The following is a 16,139-nucleotide window of genomic DNA, read 5'->3' as shown; positions in this document are numbered from 1 at the left end:
TTCCTACCGGGGGCTGGGATGGGGGGGGCTCGGAGTTCGTGCCTGCTGCCCGGTGCGGATGGGGGGTGGGTACCGCATGGAGCCCCGGTGCCGGGGGGGGGGTCGGGGCGGGGCGGGGCGGGGCGAGGTTATGTAAGGCGGCGATTAACGGGGCCGGGCCGGGCGGCAGCGCGATGGGAGCAGCCAGCAGCGGGTCCGGCCCGGGGCCCCCCCAGGTGCGTGAGGTGGCCCCGACGGCGTCCCCGCGTCCCCCTATCCGGTGTCTGACCCCGGCTCGCTGACGGTTTGCACCCGGTTCCGTAGGGCCGAGCCGTGGGGTCGTGGGTGCGGGCGCTGCTCCGCCGGAGCGGGTCGGTCCAGGGGCCGGTGCCGGTACCGGGACTCGCTGTGGCCGCCGAGGAGCCGCCGTTCCCGGGGTGGCCGCTGCCGCAGCTCGTCTCGCTCTTCCTGCCGGAGTTCCCCGTTCGCCCCTCCGCTCGGCAGCAGCAGCTCAAGGTGCCGTCGGGGACAGATGCAGCGCACCGGGGAATCCTTCTGCTTCACCGGGGAGTCCGCGCGTCCCGTGTGTCTCCCGACGGGTCCCCTCGCGCTCCGTGCCTGCTCTGTTTATATCCTACCGGGATCTCCGAGCGTCCTGTTCGGGTCCCCGTGCGGTCGGTGCCTTTCAGCGAGGTCTCTGCGCTCCCTACGAGGTCCCCGTGCATCCTTACAGCAGTCCGCGACCGTCTCACCGAGTCCCTTTCTCCTTCCGTCTGGGTCCCCCCCGTGCGTTCCCTCTGCGCCCCGTGTGCCCCACACTGAGATGTCCCCATCCTTCGTGTCCCCATCTTCTATGTCCCCCCGTGTGCCCTACTGCGTGCCTCAAAGACCTTATTTCCTCCCCCCCTCCTCCTCCGCCTGCCTTGTTGTCACTCACCCACGCAGGACCCCACACCCTGGGGGGATGTACTCCTCATCATTCCATAGGGTGTACAGCTCCTGTCCCCCCTCCTCCTCCCAGATCCTGGGCTTGGTTGCCAAAGGCTCCTTCGGTACCATCCTAAAAGTCTTGGACTGCGGGCGAGAGAAGGTCTGCGCCGTGAAGGTGGGTGCTGCCCCATGGCCTGGGGGTTCCATGCCGTCCCAGGGAACCCCCCCCCCATCCTGACATCCCTCTTCCAGGTCATGCCCAAAGTGGAGGTGCTGCGCCGTGACACCCTTAAGCAGTGCAAGGAAGAAGTCAGCATCCAGGTTAGGGGAGAGAAGGGGGGGGGATGGGGCACAATGAGGGATCCCCCCATCCCAGGGGCTGCTCACCCTCTCCGCTTTGTATCCCCAGAGACAGGTCAGGCACCCGTTTGTCCACGGCCTTGGGGACAGCTGGCAGGGCCAGCGCCACCTCTTCATCAGTGAGTGACCATCTGCCCGCAGGCTCCCCCCAGCCCCCCCCTTGCTCTGCCTGTGCACGTGTTCCCACTGCCTGCACACGTGTTTCCCCCCCCCTGCACGTTCTGCACGCTGCCCGCGGGGACTCAGTGCTGGGCTGCAGCCTCCCAGCCCTCACCTACTGCAGGGACAGCAATGGGACAATGGGGAAAAAGGCCACCGTGCCATTGTCACACCTCTGGTGGCTCTGTGCCACTGCTGTGCCCATAGGGTTTGTGCAGGTCTGTGAGCCCCAGGGGTCGTGTCACCTTGGTGCCCGTGTAGCCACAGTGCTTGTGCCATCTTTGTGACCATGTGCTTGCAGTGCAAGTGGGCATGTCCTTGTGTCACCTTCATGCCCATACGGCCACAGCACTTGTGCCTCTTTCATGACTGTGTAGTCACAGTACATGTGCCACTTTCGAGCCCACATGTCCACTGTTGTGCCCCCTTCATGCCTATGTAGCCACAGTTCTCATGCTACTTTCATGCCCACATGTATGTGATGTTTGTGTTGCTTTCATGCAACATTTGCAGTGCTTGTGCTATCTTGGTGCCCATGTGGCCACAGGGTCTGTGTATCCCTGGTGCCTGTATCACTTTGGGCACAGTGCTTGCAAGCTCCCTGCGCCCAAATGGCTTTGGTGCCCAGAAGATCCCAGTCCTTGTGCCACCTCCCCACCTATACAGCTCCACCTTGGTGCCTGCGTGGCCCTGGGTAAGAGTGGTGTGACCCATCCTGGCAGTGTGCACCTACTGCAGCACTGGGGACCTGCACGCCCTGTGGCGTGCTGCTGGGCGCTTCACCGAGGCCACCGTCCGCCTGTTTGCTGCCGAGCTGATCCTGGTGCTGGGTGAGTGGGGACTCAGCCCCCCCCAAGGGTGGCAATGGGCACGGTGTAAGGAGGGGACATCCCATCTCTGACAGCTCCATCTTGTCCCCAGTGTACCTCCACGACCTGGGCATTGTGCACAGAGATGTGAAGGTGAGTGATAGCGAGGAGGGGGAACAAAAAGGCACGGTGGGTCTCTGCATCCCCTGGCATGGAGGACCTACCGCAGAGCTTGTTTTATTTCAGATGGAAAACATCCTCCTGGATGAGAGAGGTGAGGGCCTGGTGGCATTGATGTGGGGACATCCTGTGGATGGGGACAACCCGTCCACAGGGTCACCCTGTGCATGGTGTCACCCCCTCCATGGGCCCCTCCTCTTGCACTGTTTTGCCCCCCAGGGCATCTCAAACTCGCTGACTTTGGCCTCTCCCGACACCTGCGCTGCGGTGAGCGGGCACACACCATCTGTGGCACTCTGCAGTACATGGGTAAGGGGACAGCATGGGGGTTGAGGGGGGATGGGTGGAGACACCCCATTCATCTCCTCATCCCTGCAGCCCCAGAGGTGCTGAGTGGGGGTCCCTACAGCCACGCAGCTGACTGGTGGTCCCTGGGTGTGCTGCTCTTCGCCTTGGCCAGCGGGGAGGTGAGCACTGTGGGGTGATGATGGGCTTAGGGTACCGCATGGAGTCCCTAAGCCTGCTCCTTGCCCCCCCCCCCTCCCCTCAGTTTCCAGTGCCACCAGCGAGGGACCACGTGGCCATGCTGGAGCATGTCAAAGAGAGCAGCTATGCGAGCCCCCCTGCGCTCAGCCCTGCACTGGGCCGACTGCTGGCTGAGGTAACCCCCCAACCCTTGGGCTGAGTGTCCCCAGTGCTGTCCCCCCTCATTGCTCACCGCCCTCCCTCTGTTGCCAGCTGCTGTGCCACAACCCCCTTCGCCGCCTGCGTTACCTCCACCACTTCCAGAGCCACCCTTTTTTCCGGGGGCTGCCCTTCGACGCCGAGCTGCTGCAAAAGGACCCGGTTGCCTTGGCTGTGGCCCCACGCCCCAGCGAGCAGCCTCTGCCCGATCCCGACACCTTTGACGACTTCGACTGCGACCTCACTGCCGCCCCCCCGAACCGGCCATGGCCTGGCTGAGCCTCCGCTGGAGGAACCCCCGCACCACGGAGGGACCCCCGCACCACTCAGGGACACCCCCCTTCCCTCTGTACCTCTTCCCACGGGAACAATAAACCCAGACCCGACGGTAATGCTGTGGGTGTCTCCTGCGGGGCTGGGGGCAACGTACAAAGCTGAGCCCCCCCGCACCCAACGCAAACCTTCCAGCTCCGCGCTGCGCAGCACGCCGCCAATTCCCGCGGAGGTGGGCGTGGTCGTTGAGAAGCCACGCCCACATCGTGCGTAAACCACGCCCACAAAAGACGTAGCCCCGCCCCCAGTGCGGGGCCAATCAGAGCGGCGCGTCGTTTTCAAATGGGCGGCGGGGAGCGGCGCGGCGGGAGCGCGGCTATGCGGGGAGTGCGCGGCAATGCCGTGAGTGCGGGGAACGGGGGGGGGTTGGTGTCGGGGGTCCCGGTCCCGTAGCCGCTATTTACCGAACCAAGTGTCCGGTGGACAGTAGGGGCGGCTCCGCTGGGTGGCTGGGGGTCCCTGTAGCGTTTCTAGGGGCGGTTGGAGGGTTGGATGCTGCGCCGTTCGGTCCGTGCCGGGGGGGGGTGGTGGGGTGGTTCCGGTGCTGACCCCCCCTCCCCCTCCCGGTGCCCGTTTCCCAGGCACAACGGCGGCCCCTGCAGGAGCTGCGGCTGCAGCAGGGAGCGGAGCGTACCAACATCACCCCGCTGCTCCGCCGCTTGCGGCTCAAGGTCGGTGCGGGGGGGAAAGGGGGAGGATGGGAAGGGAAGGAGCGTACGGGAGCTGGGGGGCACCTGGGGGGAGTTCAGGGTATGGGGGGGTAGATTGTGAAGTTTAGAGAGTGGGATATGGGTGTGGGGATGGGCTAGAGGACAGTTATAGGGTCTGTGGGGGGTATGGGGCACTGGAGGAAGTAGGTGGGGGTACGGAGGTACGGGGGTAGGGCGTGGGGCTGCCCTGATTCCTCTGCCCTCCATTCTCTAGGACCACGATGGCAGCACTCCTGTGCCCTGCTCCCGGTGCCCCCCTGGCCGCATTGCCCCTGGGCTCCCCCGCACTGCTGTCCCGTGCTCCCCCTGCAGCGCTGACCTCAGCCCCCTGAAGACCCCCTTAAAGCCCTTGGGCAGTGCCACCCCGGGCCCCATCAGCTTTTTGGAGCCCTCTGGCCATGCCACCCTTGTTACAGATGCCCCAGAGCCCCCAGGTGATTCCACCTCAGGACCTGACACCCTGGTGCCCCCAGATGATGCTCCCCAAGAGGACAGCCCCCCAGAGACCCCCAGCAGGGCCCCCCAAGAGCCCCATGGCAGTGCCCCAGTGCCCTTCCCATTCTCCCCCAGCCTTCTCCCCCCACTGCCTCCCTCTCCAGACCACCCCAGCAGCACTCCTTTGGAGCTGCGTACTCCTGATCCTGATGGCAGCACCTCCATGGGGCCCTGCACCCTGGACACCCCTGGCAGCCCCTCCCCAGGCCCCCCAGGCACCTCCACCCCACAGGACACTCCATTCCGCAGGTGGCGAGCGGCTCCCCCTGATCTCTCCTGCAGCCCCGTGGCTTCCCAACCTTTGGCTGAGAATGGGGATGTGGGTACTCCTCCACATCACAGCACCTTGGGGGTGGCTGGATCCCCCAGCTCTGCCACACCAGAGCAGTGCTCCCCCCAGATGGAGGCAGTGGAGTCAGAGCCTGTAGAGTCAGCAGTGGCAGCCACCCCGGTGTCTTTGTCTGAGCCATCCTTGGGGGCTGTGTCCTGGGTAATGCCACTGGTGTGGCTGGAGAAGACCCTCCCTGCCTCATCCCTGCTGGAGTCCCTGCGGCACAGCCTCCCCCTGTCTGTGTCGTGGCGGGATGCTGGCACCAATGTCACCCCAGTGCCTACTGCAGCTGTCAGTTCTGGTGTCACCCCAGTGCCCACTATATCTATGGGTACCACCGTAACCCCAGTGTCCACTGTACCTGTGGGGAGCAGCATCACCCCAGTGCCAACCATGGCCACAGGCACCAGTGTCACCCCAGTATCCACTGGGTCCATTGGCACCAATGTCACCCCAGTACCCACTGGATCCATTGGCACCAGTGTCACCCCAGTGCCCACCATTTGTATGGGCACCAGTATCACCCCAGTGCCCACTGTGGCTATGGGCACCAGTGTCACCCCAGTGCTCACTGTATCTATGGGCACCGCCATGACCCCGGAGGAGAGGAGTGCTGGCACCTCCATGCCTGCTGGTGCCAAGGACAGCGCTGCTGAGACCGACTCTCTGCTCTGGCAGTACGTGTCCCTGCTGGGTATGGGGATGGGCTCCCATGCCGTGTCCCATTCCCAACAACCAGGGTTCCCTCTGTCCACAGCTGTCCCCGGGAGCAGCTGCGTTCGCTGCCACGAGCAGAGCTGGAGGGGCGGCTGGAGAGCACCCTGATCATCATTGAGGCCCTCTCACTGCAGCTGCGTGACTGGCAGGACTGCCAGCGCCCACTCCCTGCTGTGGGGCCAGCAGGGCAGAGGGATGCACACACCCAGACTGATGTCACCCGACCCCAGGGGGTGAGTGAGCGTCCCCTCCTGCAGAGCTGCATCCCACTGCGTGCAGGAAGGGCTTGGGATCAGCGTGGTGCATGGCACGGGGTTGGAGTGCTGGTGTGGAAGTGCTTTTGGGGCACACATCCTGCCCTGCTTTTAGGAGGAGGGAATTTACCACGGCCTCTACGTGGAGCTGCAGAGGAAGGCGCAGGCTGTGCAGCGGCAGCGTGGAGCAGAGCAGGAGCTGGCACAGCAGCTGATGCGAGCAGCAGAGGCAATGGTGCGTTGGGGTGGATGGGATTTGGGCACTGCCATCCCCAGTGCCATCGGTGTCCTCATCATCCCTTCCTCAGGATGCATGGACTGGGCAGCGCCGTGCGCTGTGGGATGTTGCAGACACCGCTCTGCAGGGCATGAAGAATGACCATGCAGCGCTGGAGCAGGAGGTGAGAGCAGGGGCACAGAGGTGGCTCTGGGGATGTGGGTGAGGGAGGTGGCAGATGGCAGCTGGAGGAGGGCTGCTGTTCCTTTGCAGCGGCTGCAGGTGTGTGCCATGGTGTCCCGGTGCGAGGCGGTGCTGCGCGCTGTCCCCACCAAGCTGCAGAGTTGCCTGCAGGAACGGGATGCTGCACAGCAACAAGCGGATGAAGCCCTCTGTGCTAAGCAGGAGGTAATGTGTCCCACATGGGGACACTGCTGTCCCCACCCAGGGATGGGGGGGGTGTTGTGCCCTGAGCTGTGCCACCCCTTTTTGCAGAGCGATGGTTTCCTGGAGGCGTTCCGTTCCCATGCTGCTGCCCAGATTGGTGCCCGCACGCAGAGCCTGGAGCTGCAGCAGGAGCTGAGCACGCTGCTGGCAGCTGCTGTGCAGCAGCAGGTATGGCCTGTCCTCCACACCCTGCAGGGTTCGTAGCCCTGGCTTAGGGCTGTGCTCCAAGCAACCCCCCTGGGAACACTCCCTGCTTTCCTCTCCTCTAGGTGTCCCTGGCTGCAGAGGCTCAACCTTTCTGGGAATTCATAGACGTGACCTTTGCCAACCTCCAGGAAGAGCGAGGAGCGCTGGATGGAGAGGTGAGGGCTGTCCCAACACCGGGTGCCACCCATGTCACCAGCACTCAGCTCACCCTGGGGCTGTCCTGTCCCTTTGTAGAGGGAGCAGGTGCGTGCCCTGGTGTCTCGCTGCATGACTGCGCTGCGGGACGTCCCCACCAAGCTGCACAGCTGCCTGCAGGAGCGGGATGCTGCGCTGCAACGGGTGGAGGAAGCCCTCCAAGCCAAGAAGGAGGTAATGGGGCCACACGGTGCACCTCAGTGATTCCAGATATGGAAGGGGATTTGTGGGGGCTGTCCTATGGAGGACATGGGGAATGGAGAACATGAATCCTCTCTGGAGTGCGGGATATTCTAGGTTAACCCCACATCTCTGCAGGTGTCCCAGCAGCTGGAGGAGACCCTGGAGGCTCTGCAGGATGCGGTGGCCCAGGGGGAGCAGCTGGCAGTCACCAACTCACGCCTCAGCACAGGTAGTGGGGAGGGGGAAGGGCATAGTAGGGAGGTGGCAGCGGAGTGTGGTGTGTCTCCGTGCTCACGGTTCTTCCCCTACAGACCTGAGCACAGTGATGAAGCAGCTGGCCAGCCTGCAGCAGGAGCAGGACGCACTGCAGCAGGACTACGAGGAGCAGAAGGAGAAGATGAACCGGTGGGTCTGCACCCCTGGCACCTCGCCCTACTCCATCAAATCCCCTCTCAACACCCCCAGCCCCATCTCTTGGGGTGTTTCCCCCCCACCTCCATGGCTTATCCCCATCCATCCCTTGGCATCAGGCTGACCAAGGAGAGGGATGCTCTGCAGCGGGAGCGCCGGGAGCTGCAGGAAGCAGCGGAGTGCCGGGAGGTAAGAGCCAGGGCGCATGGCACGTGGCACGGTGTCACATGTCCCTACTGGTAGGTGGCAGCCAGCCAGCAGAGCCAGCAGCCCGCAGCTCTGACAGCCCGCACGTAGGGCTGCACGCACAGTGATGCTCGGGATAATTCCCCCAGCTGTGTGTGTGTGTCGTGTATGTCCCATGCTTTTGGGGGGCTTGATTAAATGGGATCGTGCAGGGGGTGTTCATGGCTGTGTGTGTTGTCCCCCTCCTTCTAACCCTATCCTGCAGTTTCTGGACCAGGAGAACCGTATGTCCCGCAGGCAGCTGATGGAGGTGGAAGCCAAGCTGCAATCCACGCTGTCTGAGCTGCAGGAGCGCAGCCTGCAGCACGAGGAGCTGCTGGAAGCCCACCAGGGCCTGCAGTATGGCTTTGTGCTTACTCTTGCTACTTGAGCCCTTGGGGTTGGGCAAACAGTCCCATTGCGTGCATGGGGGGAGGGGGGCACAGCTTTAGGCAAAGCAGCTCCGGCTGAGAGCAGTAATTCAGGTTGGGGAACTCAGTAGTGCAGGTTTTGTACCCTTTGGGGCATGGGTGGAGGTGGTCGTGGTGGGAATGTAGGGTCGTTGAGGTTGGAGAAAAGCCTCAAAGAAAATCAAGTCCCGTCCCAACCTGTCCTGCCTCAGGGTTGGGATGAGTTGTTCGCATTGTTTTCCCCCCTGCAGGGAGGAACGAGCTGCCTTGCAAAAGGAGCTGGAGAGCACCAAGGCGGAGCTGCAGGACCTGCAGCTCAAGAGGGACAGGGTGTCCTGGTGTTCAGCAGGCATTGCTGAGAGCAAGGCGAGGCTGCAGGAGCTGGCTGACTGCCTGCGAGCTGCCCTGCTTCAGCAGGTGGGACCCTTTTATGGGGGCAGAGGGCGCACGTGCCATCGGAGCACCCCCAGCACTACATCCCCTCCTTCCCATAGGATGATGATGACAAGGTCCCATCGAGGAGCAAGTCCTGGACCCCAGGCTGGAGGACCCCCCGAGGGCCCTGGACCCCTCGCAGCAGTGCTTGGACCCCCGTGTGCCGCACACCCGCCTGCCACACACCACACCATGCCAGGGGGTCCTTTGTAGGCAGTGTTTTGAAGGCCGTGTCAGGAAGAGGTGAGGCTTTGGGGGTCCCCAGGTTGTGGGGCTGGTCTTAGACCCCCCAGGCTGTAGGGGGGGGAGTCTCATCCTGGACTCCTCCCCATGCACTCTGCCCTTTTGCAGATGGTGATGAAGGCACTGGAGGTGAGAGCCTATCTGCCAGGGATAGGGCTGTGTCCACACCGAAGCCCCCAGGTATCACACTGTCCCTGCCCCTCACGTCCCCAGCGAGTCCCCCACCACCACCCTGCTGAGCAGCCCCCCGCCCGCAGAGCCCGAGGATGGTCTGATGGAGCAGGCAGCTGAGCTGAGGGCTGTAGTGTCTGACCTCTCTGTGCTGAACTCCCGCATCCAGCAGTTGGAGCAGAGCAAGTTCAGGGCGCTGCAGGCAGAGATGTGAGTCCAGGGGGGGCTGCACTGGGGAGGTTTGGGGGGGGAGGGGGGGGAAGGGGCTCACATGGAATTTGGTAATGGGGGCATGGGCTCTTCCTTTTGCCCTGCTGCTGCTCCAAAGTGAGCTGGTGGGTACGGGTTGACCTTCCCAACTGGAGACACTGATATGAGGGGTTTTGATGCACTGTGATTTTCTACCTGCTCAGCCCCGTTGTGTCCCCTCTCCCTCCCCCCATCCAGCTCTGACCTGCAGCTTCAGCTGGAGAAAGTGACAACTGAGAGCCAGGAGCGGATGGACACACAGGCTGCCACCATTGCCAAACTGAACAAGGTGCTGCAGGGCAAGCTGCAGGTGAGCCCCCCCCCATCCCAGAACTGGGCCAGGGCGGAGCTGAACTGGGTTGGGCTGGGATCTGGGTCAGTAGGATCTGGGTGACCTCAAATGCGAGGGTACCATTGGGGTGTGTGGGGGGGGCACAGCCTGACCCCACTCTCTGACCCTGCAGGACGAGAAGGAGCTGCAGGACGTTGTGAAACAGCAGGAAGCGAAGGTGCTGCAACTCATTGACAAGAGCGGGGAGGTGATGGTGCGTGCAGGGCTGCAGCAGGGTGGTGACCCACACCCTGGTGGGGGGGGGCAACAGCAACGGGACCCCCCTCACTGCCCCGCTGGCTCCCTTTGCAGAGGCTGAAGGAGGAGGTGACCCAGCTGAAGCGCTCGCTGCAGCGTGCAGAGACCGAAGCCAAGGTGCTGTGGGAGGAGATGAGAGGACAGGAGGCCAAGGGGGTCTCAGCCCACGTGCAGGAGCGCGTCCTGCTGCGGCAGGAGGTGGGTGTGGAGGTCAGGGTTGTGGGGCCAGGTCCTCCTGCAGCCCCTTGGTGCAGGTAGGAGTGCAGGGCACCCATCCTTGCTGCACTTGCAGGTGGATAAGCTGCGCTTGCTGCTGCTGGAGAAGGAGGATGAGAATGTGGTGGTGTCAGGGAATTACCTGGAGCAGGTATGGGGTAGGGGGGGACGCTCTGGTGCTCCCTATCCTTAGGGCTGTGTCCTTATGGCCTCACCCCATTGCAGGTGCGAGGGTTGGAGCTGAGGCTCAGCCACGCACAGAAGATGCTGCGGAGCCATGAGGAGCTGCAGGAGAAAGTGAAGGAGGTGAGGTGGTCCCGGCAGCTTTGCTCCCATCCCTCTGGGAGCTGCAACAGCACCTCAAATCTCCTAACCCTGTTCCTGTTCCCAGGTCCTGCTGTCCATCCCCGAGGTGCCCCCAGAGCTCAGTGCCCTCCTGCAGCATCTGGGGTTGAAGCCAAACAGTGATAAATCTCCAGCTCTGCTGTAACCCACAGTGTGAAACGTTGCCATTCTTAACACCGGCATTATTTATTGAATAAAGTTTGTGTTGACATTCACCCTGCCTGGGGACACCCCCTGCCTCCCCCACCCCCTGGAGCTGTGCTTTCCCCCCTGGTGCTGCTCTCAATAAGGCTCCGTGTTCCCAAAGCTCCCACCCCGTCTGACCCAGCTTCCCTCCCCAGGGCCCCCGCTCCTCCTCCTGGCCTAGATTTCCCCCCCTCCCTCCTGCTTTGGGACGTACAGAGAGGGGATGGGAGGCTGCATCCTGCCCCCCCCCCCGACCTGTTGCATGGAGATGTCTAACTCCTCGGGGGGAGGAGGGGGGGGTGGAAATCCCATAAGGCTTCCTCTTTCCCTACATCGAGCATCTCCCACAGGATCTGCCATTCCCAACCCCAGAGATGCTCCCTGTGCCCCTCCTCCCCCCCCCCCCCGCAGCCCAAAATAGCAGCACTCCAACAAGTGCAGCGCTCTGATTTTTCACGTCCTGCAGGCACTTGGGGTCACCTTCCTTTGCCCTCATTGACCCACGCCTGTATTTACTGCCTGTGTGGGTGGCACTGCAGCGGCTGTGACCCTGCTGCTGTGGGAGTGGATGTGACCCATGGATCTATGGGGTGGGGTGTGCCCAGCTTCGGGATGATGATGATGATGATGGGGGAGGGCAGGGAGGGGGGAGCATGCGCTGCCTGCTCTGGATTAGGGCCACACCAGTGCTGAGCCCTCCTTTTACGGCGGGGATTCAGCAGCACTCAGCCCTGGCAGCCATCCCGTGGGGCGAGTGGGGACATTGCTATTGTCCCTGTGCCGGTTTGGGGCGGCTCTGCTGGGACCTGAGGGGCAGGGGCTGCTCTGTGCGGGGCTCCCGTGCTGTGCTGAGGCTCTGTGGGACTGGGGGAGTACGGGGGGTCCTTGCATGAGGATGTGGGTGGCACAGGGGGGTCCCTAGGAGTGGCAAGGGGGTGGTGTGGGGGCTCCCATCCCATGGGGTGAGTGGCACAGGGGGGGTCTTTGCCTTATGGGTAGGGGGCAGAGGGGTCTCAGCACCACTTACAGCGGCAGAGAGTGGCAATAGAGTGGCACATCCGTGGTAAGGGGGTGGTGTGGGGCTCCCATCCCATGGTGTGAGTGGCACAAAAGGTCCCTGTGCTGGGGGGGGGGTCCACAGCAGGATCCCTAATAGTGGTAGAGAGTGGCTCAGGTGTGCCCCACAATGGCAACGGGGGGGTCTCTGGGTGTCCCATCCGTGGTATGAATGCCAGAAGGGGGTCTTTGCCTTGGGGGGAAGGGTCCCTTACAGCAGCAGGGTGTGACAGTGGGGCCCTGTCCCGCGGGTGATATGCTTTGTCACTTCCCCGAACACATGAGGAAGTGACACGGCGGTGGCACTGCTGCCTCCCCATCCCAGTGGGAAGGGGGATCCCCGACGGCAAAGCGGGGCGGCACAGGGGGGTCTTCAGTCATAACCGATCGCTTCGGGGACCCCGAGAGCAACACGTGGGAGGGGGACACACGCTTTGGGGGCGGGGGGGGGAGAGAAGTGCCACCGCTGCGGCGGGGCGGGGCTGTGCCGGGGGGGGGGGGAGGGGGCCGGTCCTACCGGGTGCCGCCCGCCGGGCCCGCCCCGCCGGTCACGTAGCTCTGCGGCATCGCAGCCCCATTTACCGCGGGGCCGGAGCTCTCAGCTCGCAGTTCCGTGCCCGTCGTCACCGGTCCCGCACGGTAAGGGGGGAACCGGGAACAGGGAACTGGGATCCGGGTCCGGGGTGGACTACGGGGCACAGCCGGGAGGGACCGACGGAGGGAGCGGCCGCCCCGACGGCGGCTGTGTGCGGTGCGATCCGTACCGCGGGGCTCCCGGAATGGGGAGAGGAATTCGGGCAGAGGGGTTCGCGGCTATGGGGGGGGCTGCAGGGGACGCGGGGCACCTCCTGAGCCGGTACGATGCGTGTACTGCCCGGAGGGGACCGGCCTGGGGGCAGCGCGTCGCCGTTCCCACGTTATCCTCATCCCGGAGCATCCCCGACTTTGGGGTCTCCTACTTTCGAGATCTCCTCACCTTTAGGGTATCCGTATCCCGACACATCCCCATCCCATCCCCAGCACCCAGCAGTCTTCCCACGCCCCAAACCCCCCAGGGGTACCCCTCTGCCTTCTTACCCCCCATCCCCACTTATTCCCATGCCCGGTACCTCCGTACCCCGTTCCGAGCCCCCCAATCCCCCCCCTCAGTTCTCCCTCAAGATGGCTGGGCTGGGGGCGGGCGAGCAGGCAGCAAAATGGCTGGGAGATCTCCGGCATCCTCCACGAGGCGCTGCCCCGTTCGGGGCTTATGCAACGTGACCCTATGGGGGGCCACGTGCCCTGGGATGGGGGCGGGGGGGGGGGTGATCCTGGGGGTCCCAATCGCTGTAGGGTGCGGGCTCGTGGTGCGCACGGGGGGGGAGTATGAGGGGGGGTTGGCGGTGGCGGTGCGTGACTCAGCCCTCGTCCGCCGGCAGGCAGCACCATGACGCACCAATACCCCGCGCTCACAGCCGAGCAGAAGAAGGAGCTGTCGGACATCGCGCTGCGCATCGTGGCCCCGGGGAAGGGTATTTTGGCCGCCGATGAATCCGTGGGTCAGTGAGGGGTTGAAAGCCGGAGGGGTGATGGGGGAGAGGGGGACATCTGTCCTGTAGTGCTTCTCCTGTTGGTGACGGTGATGGGTGCCTGCAGGGAGCATGGCCAAACGCCTCAACCAGATTGGGGTGGAGAACACGGAGGAGAACCGCCGGCTGTACCGCCAGATCCTCTTCAGTGCCGACAGCAGGGTGAAGAAGTGCATCGGGGGGGTCATTTTCTTCCATGAGACCATGTACCAGAAAGCTGACGACGGCACTCCCTTCGTCCAGATGATCAAAGATAAAGGCATCGTTGTGGGCATCAAGGTGGGGGCAGAATCTGGTGGTTTATTGGGTGCTTGGGGATGGCTGTGGGGGATCAATGTCCACCCTCCATTCACCCATCCATAGGTGGACAAAGGTGTCGTTCCGCTGGCTGGGACAGATGGGGAGACCACCACTCAGGGTAGGTGCAGCAAGTGTGGGGTGAGGGTGGGAGATTTGGGGCTATGGGGCTGACGTACTGCCCCGTAGGTCTGGATGGGCTGTCGGAGCGCTGTGCCCAGTACAAGAAGGATGGGGCTGACTTTGCCAAGTGGCGCTGCGTGCTGAAAATCAGTGATAATACTCCCTCTGCCCTTGCCATCATGGAGAACGCCAACGTCTTGGCTCGCTATGCCAGCATCTGCCAGCAGGTATGGATCTGGGGCCAGGCTGTGAGGCTGGGCACCCCGTGGAGTGGACGCTGACCCATGGGATGGGTATTGACTCATAGATGTTGCCCCATAGTGATGGGCACTGATCCACGGAGCTCAGTGTTTCTCTAGGGCTTGAGTGTTGTTCTGCAGGGATGGATATCAACCTGTGGGTTGGGCATTGACCGTGGGATGAGTGTCACCATATGGGACCAGGCATTGACCCGTGGGGTTGGAGATAACACATAGGCTGGGTAATATCTCAAAGGGATGGGTGTCTCCTCCTGGGGCCAAACATTGCCCCATGGGATGGACATCTTTCTTTGGGCCAGGCATCACCCCACAAGCATGAAGGTTGCCCACGGGGCCAAGAATTGACACTCCCAGAATAGGCATCACCTCCAGGTCTAGGTTTTGCCTTATGTTGCTATGGGGCCAAAAACATCCTTGTGATGCCATCTGCCTGGTGTTTGCAGAACGGTATTGTGCCCATCGTGGAGCCTGAGATCCTGCCTGATGGTGACCACGACCTCAAACGGTGCCAGTATGTGACAGAGAAGGTGAGCAGTGGGGCAGGCAGTGGGATGGGGGTGTGCCATGGCATTCCATGCCACGAAACTCCATGTTGTCTGTTTCCAGGTGCTGGCAGCAGTCTACAAGGCGCTGAGCGACCACCACGTCTACCTGGAGGGGACCCTGCTGAAACCCAACATGGTGACACCTGGGCATTCCTGCCCCACCAAGTACAGCCCCGAGGAGATCGCCATGGCCACTGTCACTGCTCTGCGCCGCACTGTGCCCCCAGCTGTGCCAGGTACTGCCCTCAGGATGTGGTGGAAATCCACAGGAAGGCGATGCCGTGTGGTCAGCTTGGTGCCATAATGCTGCTCTCTGCAGGTGTCACCTTCCTGTCTGGGGGTCAGAGTGAGGAGGAGGCCTCCATCAACCTCAATGCCATCAACACATGCCCTCTGGTGCGGCCGTGGGCTCTCACTTTCTCCTATGGGCGGGCACTGCAGGCATCGGCGCTCAGCGCCTGGCGTGGGCAGAGGGACAATGCCAGTGCTGCCACCGAGGAGTTCGTCAAGCGTGCAGAGGTGATGGGGGATGGCCCCTGTGGGATGGGGTGCCTGTGGTTGTGCTATATGGGGGTGGGAAGGCCAAGAATGAAGTCCTTATGGGTGGTGGGATCACCAAGAATCAAGTCTCTGTAGATGGTGGGGGCACCAAGAATGAAGGGTGGTGGGAATACCTGTCCCTACGAGCGGTGGGGGCACCATGAGTGAGTTCCCCGTGGATGGTGGGAACATCAAGTCCAAAGTCCCTACAGGTGATGGGGAAGACATCTGTCTGTGGGTGACAGTGGAGATTGAGCGCTGTGTCTCTGCAGAAGGATCAGGACACCAAGGGCCGTATCCCTGTTGTTGGCGATGGAATGCTGATTCCTTTGGGGTGGGGGATACCTGATGGAGGGCACCGAGGGCACCACGTCTATGGGGTGCCGGGGGACGTGAGGGCTGTGCCCCACAGCCTGATGCTTTCTCTCCCCACAGGTGAACGGGCTGGCGGCACTGGGCAAGTATGAGGGCAGCGGGGACGACTCGGGGGCCGCCGGGCAGTCCCTCTACGTGGCCAACCACGCATACTGAGCCTCCAGTGGGCCCTGCTGGCCCCCGCCCCGGACCCCCCCGCCACTGCTCACACCACCCCGCTTCCACCCCAGCCACCCAGGGGAGGGGAAGGTGGCCCCACAAGGATGAGGGGGAGGCTTGGGTCCCCCCAGAGAGAAAAAGGGGCTCTGGCCAGGCCAGGGTGGGGAGGGCCCGGCCGTGAGGAGGGCAGGAGGGGAGGCCTGGGGGTGCCCCTGCCCCAACGTAGCTTTGCAGTCCCGGTCAATGTCGCCCTCGGGACGCTCATGTCGTGTTCTCGTGTGCACCCCGTGTACCAAAATAGCCTAACAGCGAATAATAAACGGTAGAGACAGCGCTGCCGTGCGTGGCTCCTTGCTCCCACCCATGCGATGAGCTGCGCCCGGCCTCAGCCCGCCGTGCGGCTGCTTGGGGGGTGGGGGAGGAGCGTTGCTTCCTCGTTCTCTCGTTTCGCAAACGCGTGGGCGCCGCTTGACTCTCTGCGGCACCCGTAGAGGCCCGAGTCCCGCCCGCAGAGCTGTGATTGGCTGCACAGCCCGCATAGTTGAG

General features: G+C 63.2%; 3 protein-coding genes and 1 long non-coding RNA gene across 4 annotated transcripts; 3 read left to right on the top strand and 1 right to left on the bottom strand.

Moving 5' to 3' along the window:
- The first annotated feature begins 147 nt into the window (after positions 1-147).
- RSKR (ribosomal protein S6 kinase related) lies at positions 148-3,380 on the top strand. Its single transcript, XM_031591354.2, has 12 exons — positions 148-215; positions 304-495; positions 1,001-1,084; positions 1,162-1,230; positions 1,319-1,388; positions 2,151-2,258; positions 2,350-2,390; positions 2,484-2,511; positions 2,637-2,726; positions 2,796-2,884; positions 2,968-3,078; positions 3,156-3,380. Exons 1-12 carry the CDS (start codon positions 174-176, stop codon positions 3,378-3,380), a joined length of 1,149 nt encoding a protein of 382 aa, XP_031447214.2. The 5' UTR covers positions 148-173.
- On the bottom strand, positions 490-1,404 carry LOC149915315 (uncharacterized). Its single transcript, XR_016459256.1, has 3 exons — positions 1,297-1,404; positions 917-1,197; positions 490-685 (listed from the first exon to the last, which is right to left on the bottom strand). It is a non-coding gene; the product is annotated as an uncharacterized LOC149915315 (long non-coding RNA).
- A 175-nt stretch (positions 3,381-3,555) lies between the features above and the next one.
- Positions 3,556-10,699, top strand: SPAG5 (sperm associated antigen 5). The gene is made up of 24 exons (XM_031591689.2): positions 3,556-3,776; positions 4,016-4,105; positions 4,359-5,647; positions 5,728-5,920; positions 6,057-6,176; positions 6,250-6,342; positions 6,432-6,566; positions 6,654-6,773; positions 6,875-6,967; positions 7,047-7,181; positions 7,326-7,419; positions 7,502-7,595; positions 7,721-7,790; positions 8,053-8,186; positions 8,488-8,653; positions 8,731-8,914; positions 9,023-9,094; positions 9,172-9,295; positions 9,533-9,644; positions 9,799-9,879; positions 9,978-10,121; positions 10,216-10,290; positions 10,365-10,445; positions 10,531-10,699. The coding sequence occupies exons 1-24, from the start codon at positions 3,717-3,719 to the stop codon at positions 10,627-10,629; spliced, it is 3,858 nt and encodes a 1,285-aa protein (XP_031447549.2). The 5' UTR covers positions 3,556-3,716; the 3' UTR covers positions 10,630-10,699.
- A 1,534-nt stretch (positions 10,700-12,233) lies between these two features.
- ALDOC (aldolase, fructose-bisphosphate C) lies at positions 12,234-15,925 on the top strand. Its single transcript, XM_031591691.2, has 9 exons — positions 12,234-12,365; positions 13,145-13,264; positions 13,362-13,573; positions 13,658-13,712; positions 13,781-13,941; positions 14,418-14,501; positions 14,581-14,755; positions 14,839-15,038; positions 15,495-15,925. Exons 2-9 carry the CDS (start codon positions 13,153-13,155, stop codon positions 15,588-15,590), a joined length of 1,095 nt encoding a protein of 364 aa, XP_031447551.1. The 5' UTR covers positions 12,234-12,365; positions 13,145-13,152; the 3' UTR covers positions 15,591-15,925.
- Positions 15,926-16,139: the final 214 nt, after the last annotated feature.

Source organism: Phasianus colchicus, chromosome 21 (assembly GCF_987193195.1).
Source record: "Phasianus colchicus chromosome 21, bPhaCol1.hap1.1, whole genome shotgun sequence".
In the NCBI taxonomy this organism is placed as follows: Eukaryota; Metazoa; Chordata; class Aves; order Galliformes; family Phasianidae; genus Phasianus; species Phasianus colchicus.
This window is presented reverse-complemented; position numbering and strand designations above follow the sequence as displayed.

Coding starts and splice junctions, on each gene's coding strand:
- RSKR (XM_031591354.2), top strand. CDS start 174: ATGGGAGCAGCCAGCAGCGGGTCCGGCCCGGGGCCCCCCCAG. Junction 2,727..2,795: donor TGGCACTCTGCAGTACATGG/GTAAGGGGACAG, acceptor TCATCCCTGCAG/CCCCAGAGGTGCTGAGTGGG. Junction 3,079..3,155: donor TGGGCCGACTGCTGGCTGAG/GTAACCCCCCAA, acceptor CTCTGTTGCCAG/CTGCTGTGCCACAACCCCCT.
- SPAG5 (XM_031591689.2), top strand. CDS start 3,717: ATGGGCGGCGGGGAGCGGCGCGGCGGGAGCGCGGCTATGCGGGGAGTG. Junction 4,106..4,358: donor TCCGCCGCTTGCGGCTCAAG/GTCGGTGCGGGG, acceptor TCCATTCTCTAG/GACCACGATGGCAGCACTCC. Junction 7,182..7,325: donor CCCTCCAAGCCAAGAAGGAG/GTAATGGGGCCA, acceptor ACATCTCTGCAG/GTGTCCCAGCAGCTGGAGGA.
- ALDOC (XM_031591691.2), top strand. CDS start 13,153: ATGACGCACCAATACCCCGCGCTCACAGCCGAGCAGAAGAAGGAGCTG. Junction 13,574..13,657: donor GCATCGTTGTGGGCATCAAG/GTGGGGGCAGAA, acceptor ACCCATCCATAG/GTGGACAAAGGTGTCGTTCC. Junction 14,756..14,838: donor TGTGCCCCCAGCTGTGCCAG/GTACTGCCCTCA, acceptor TGCTCTCTGCAG/GTGTCACCTTCCTGTCTGGG.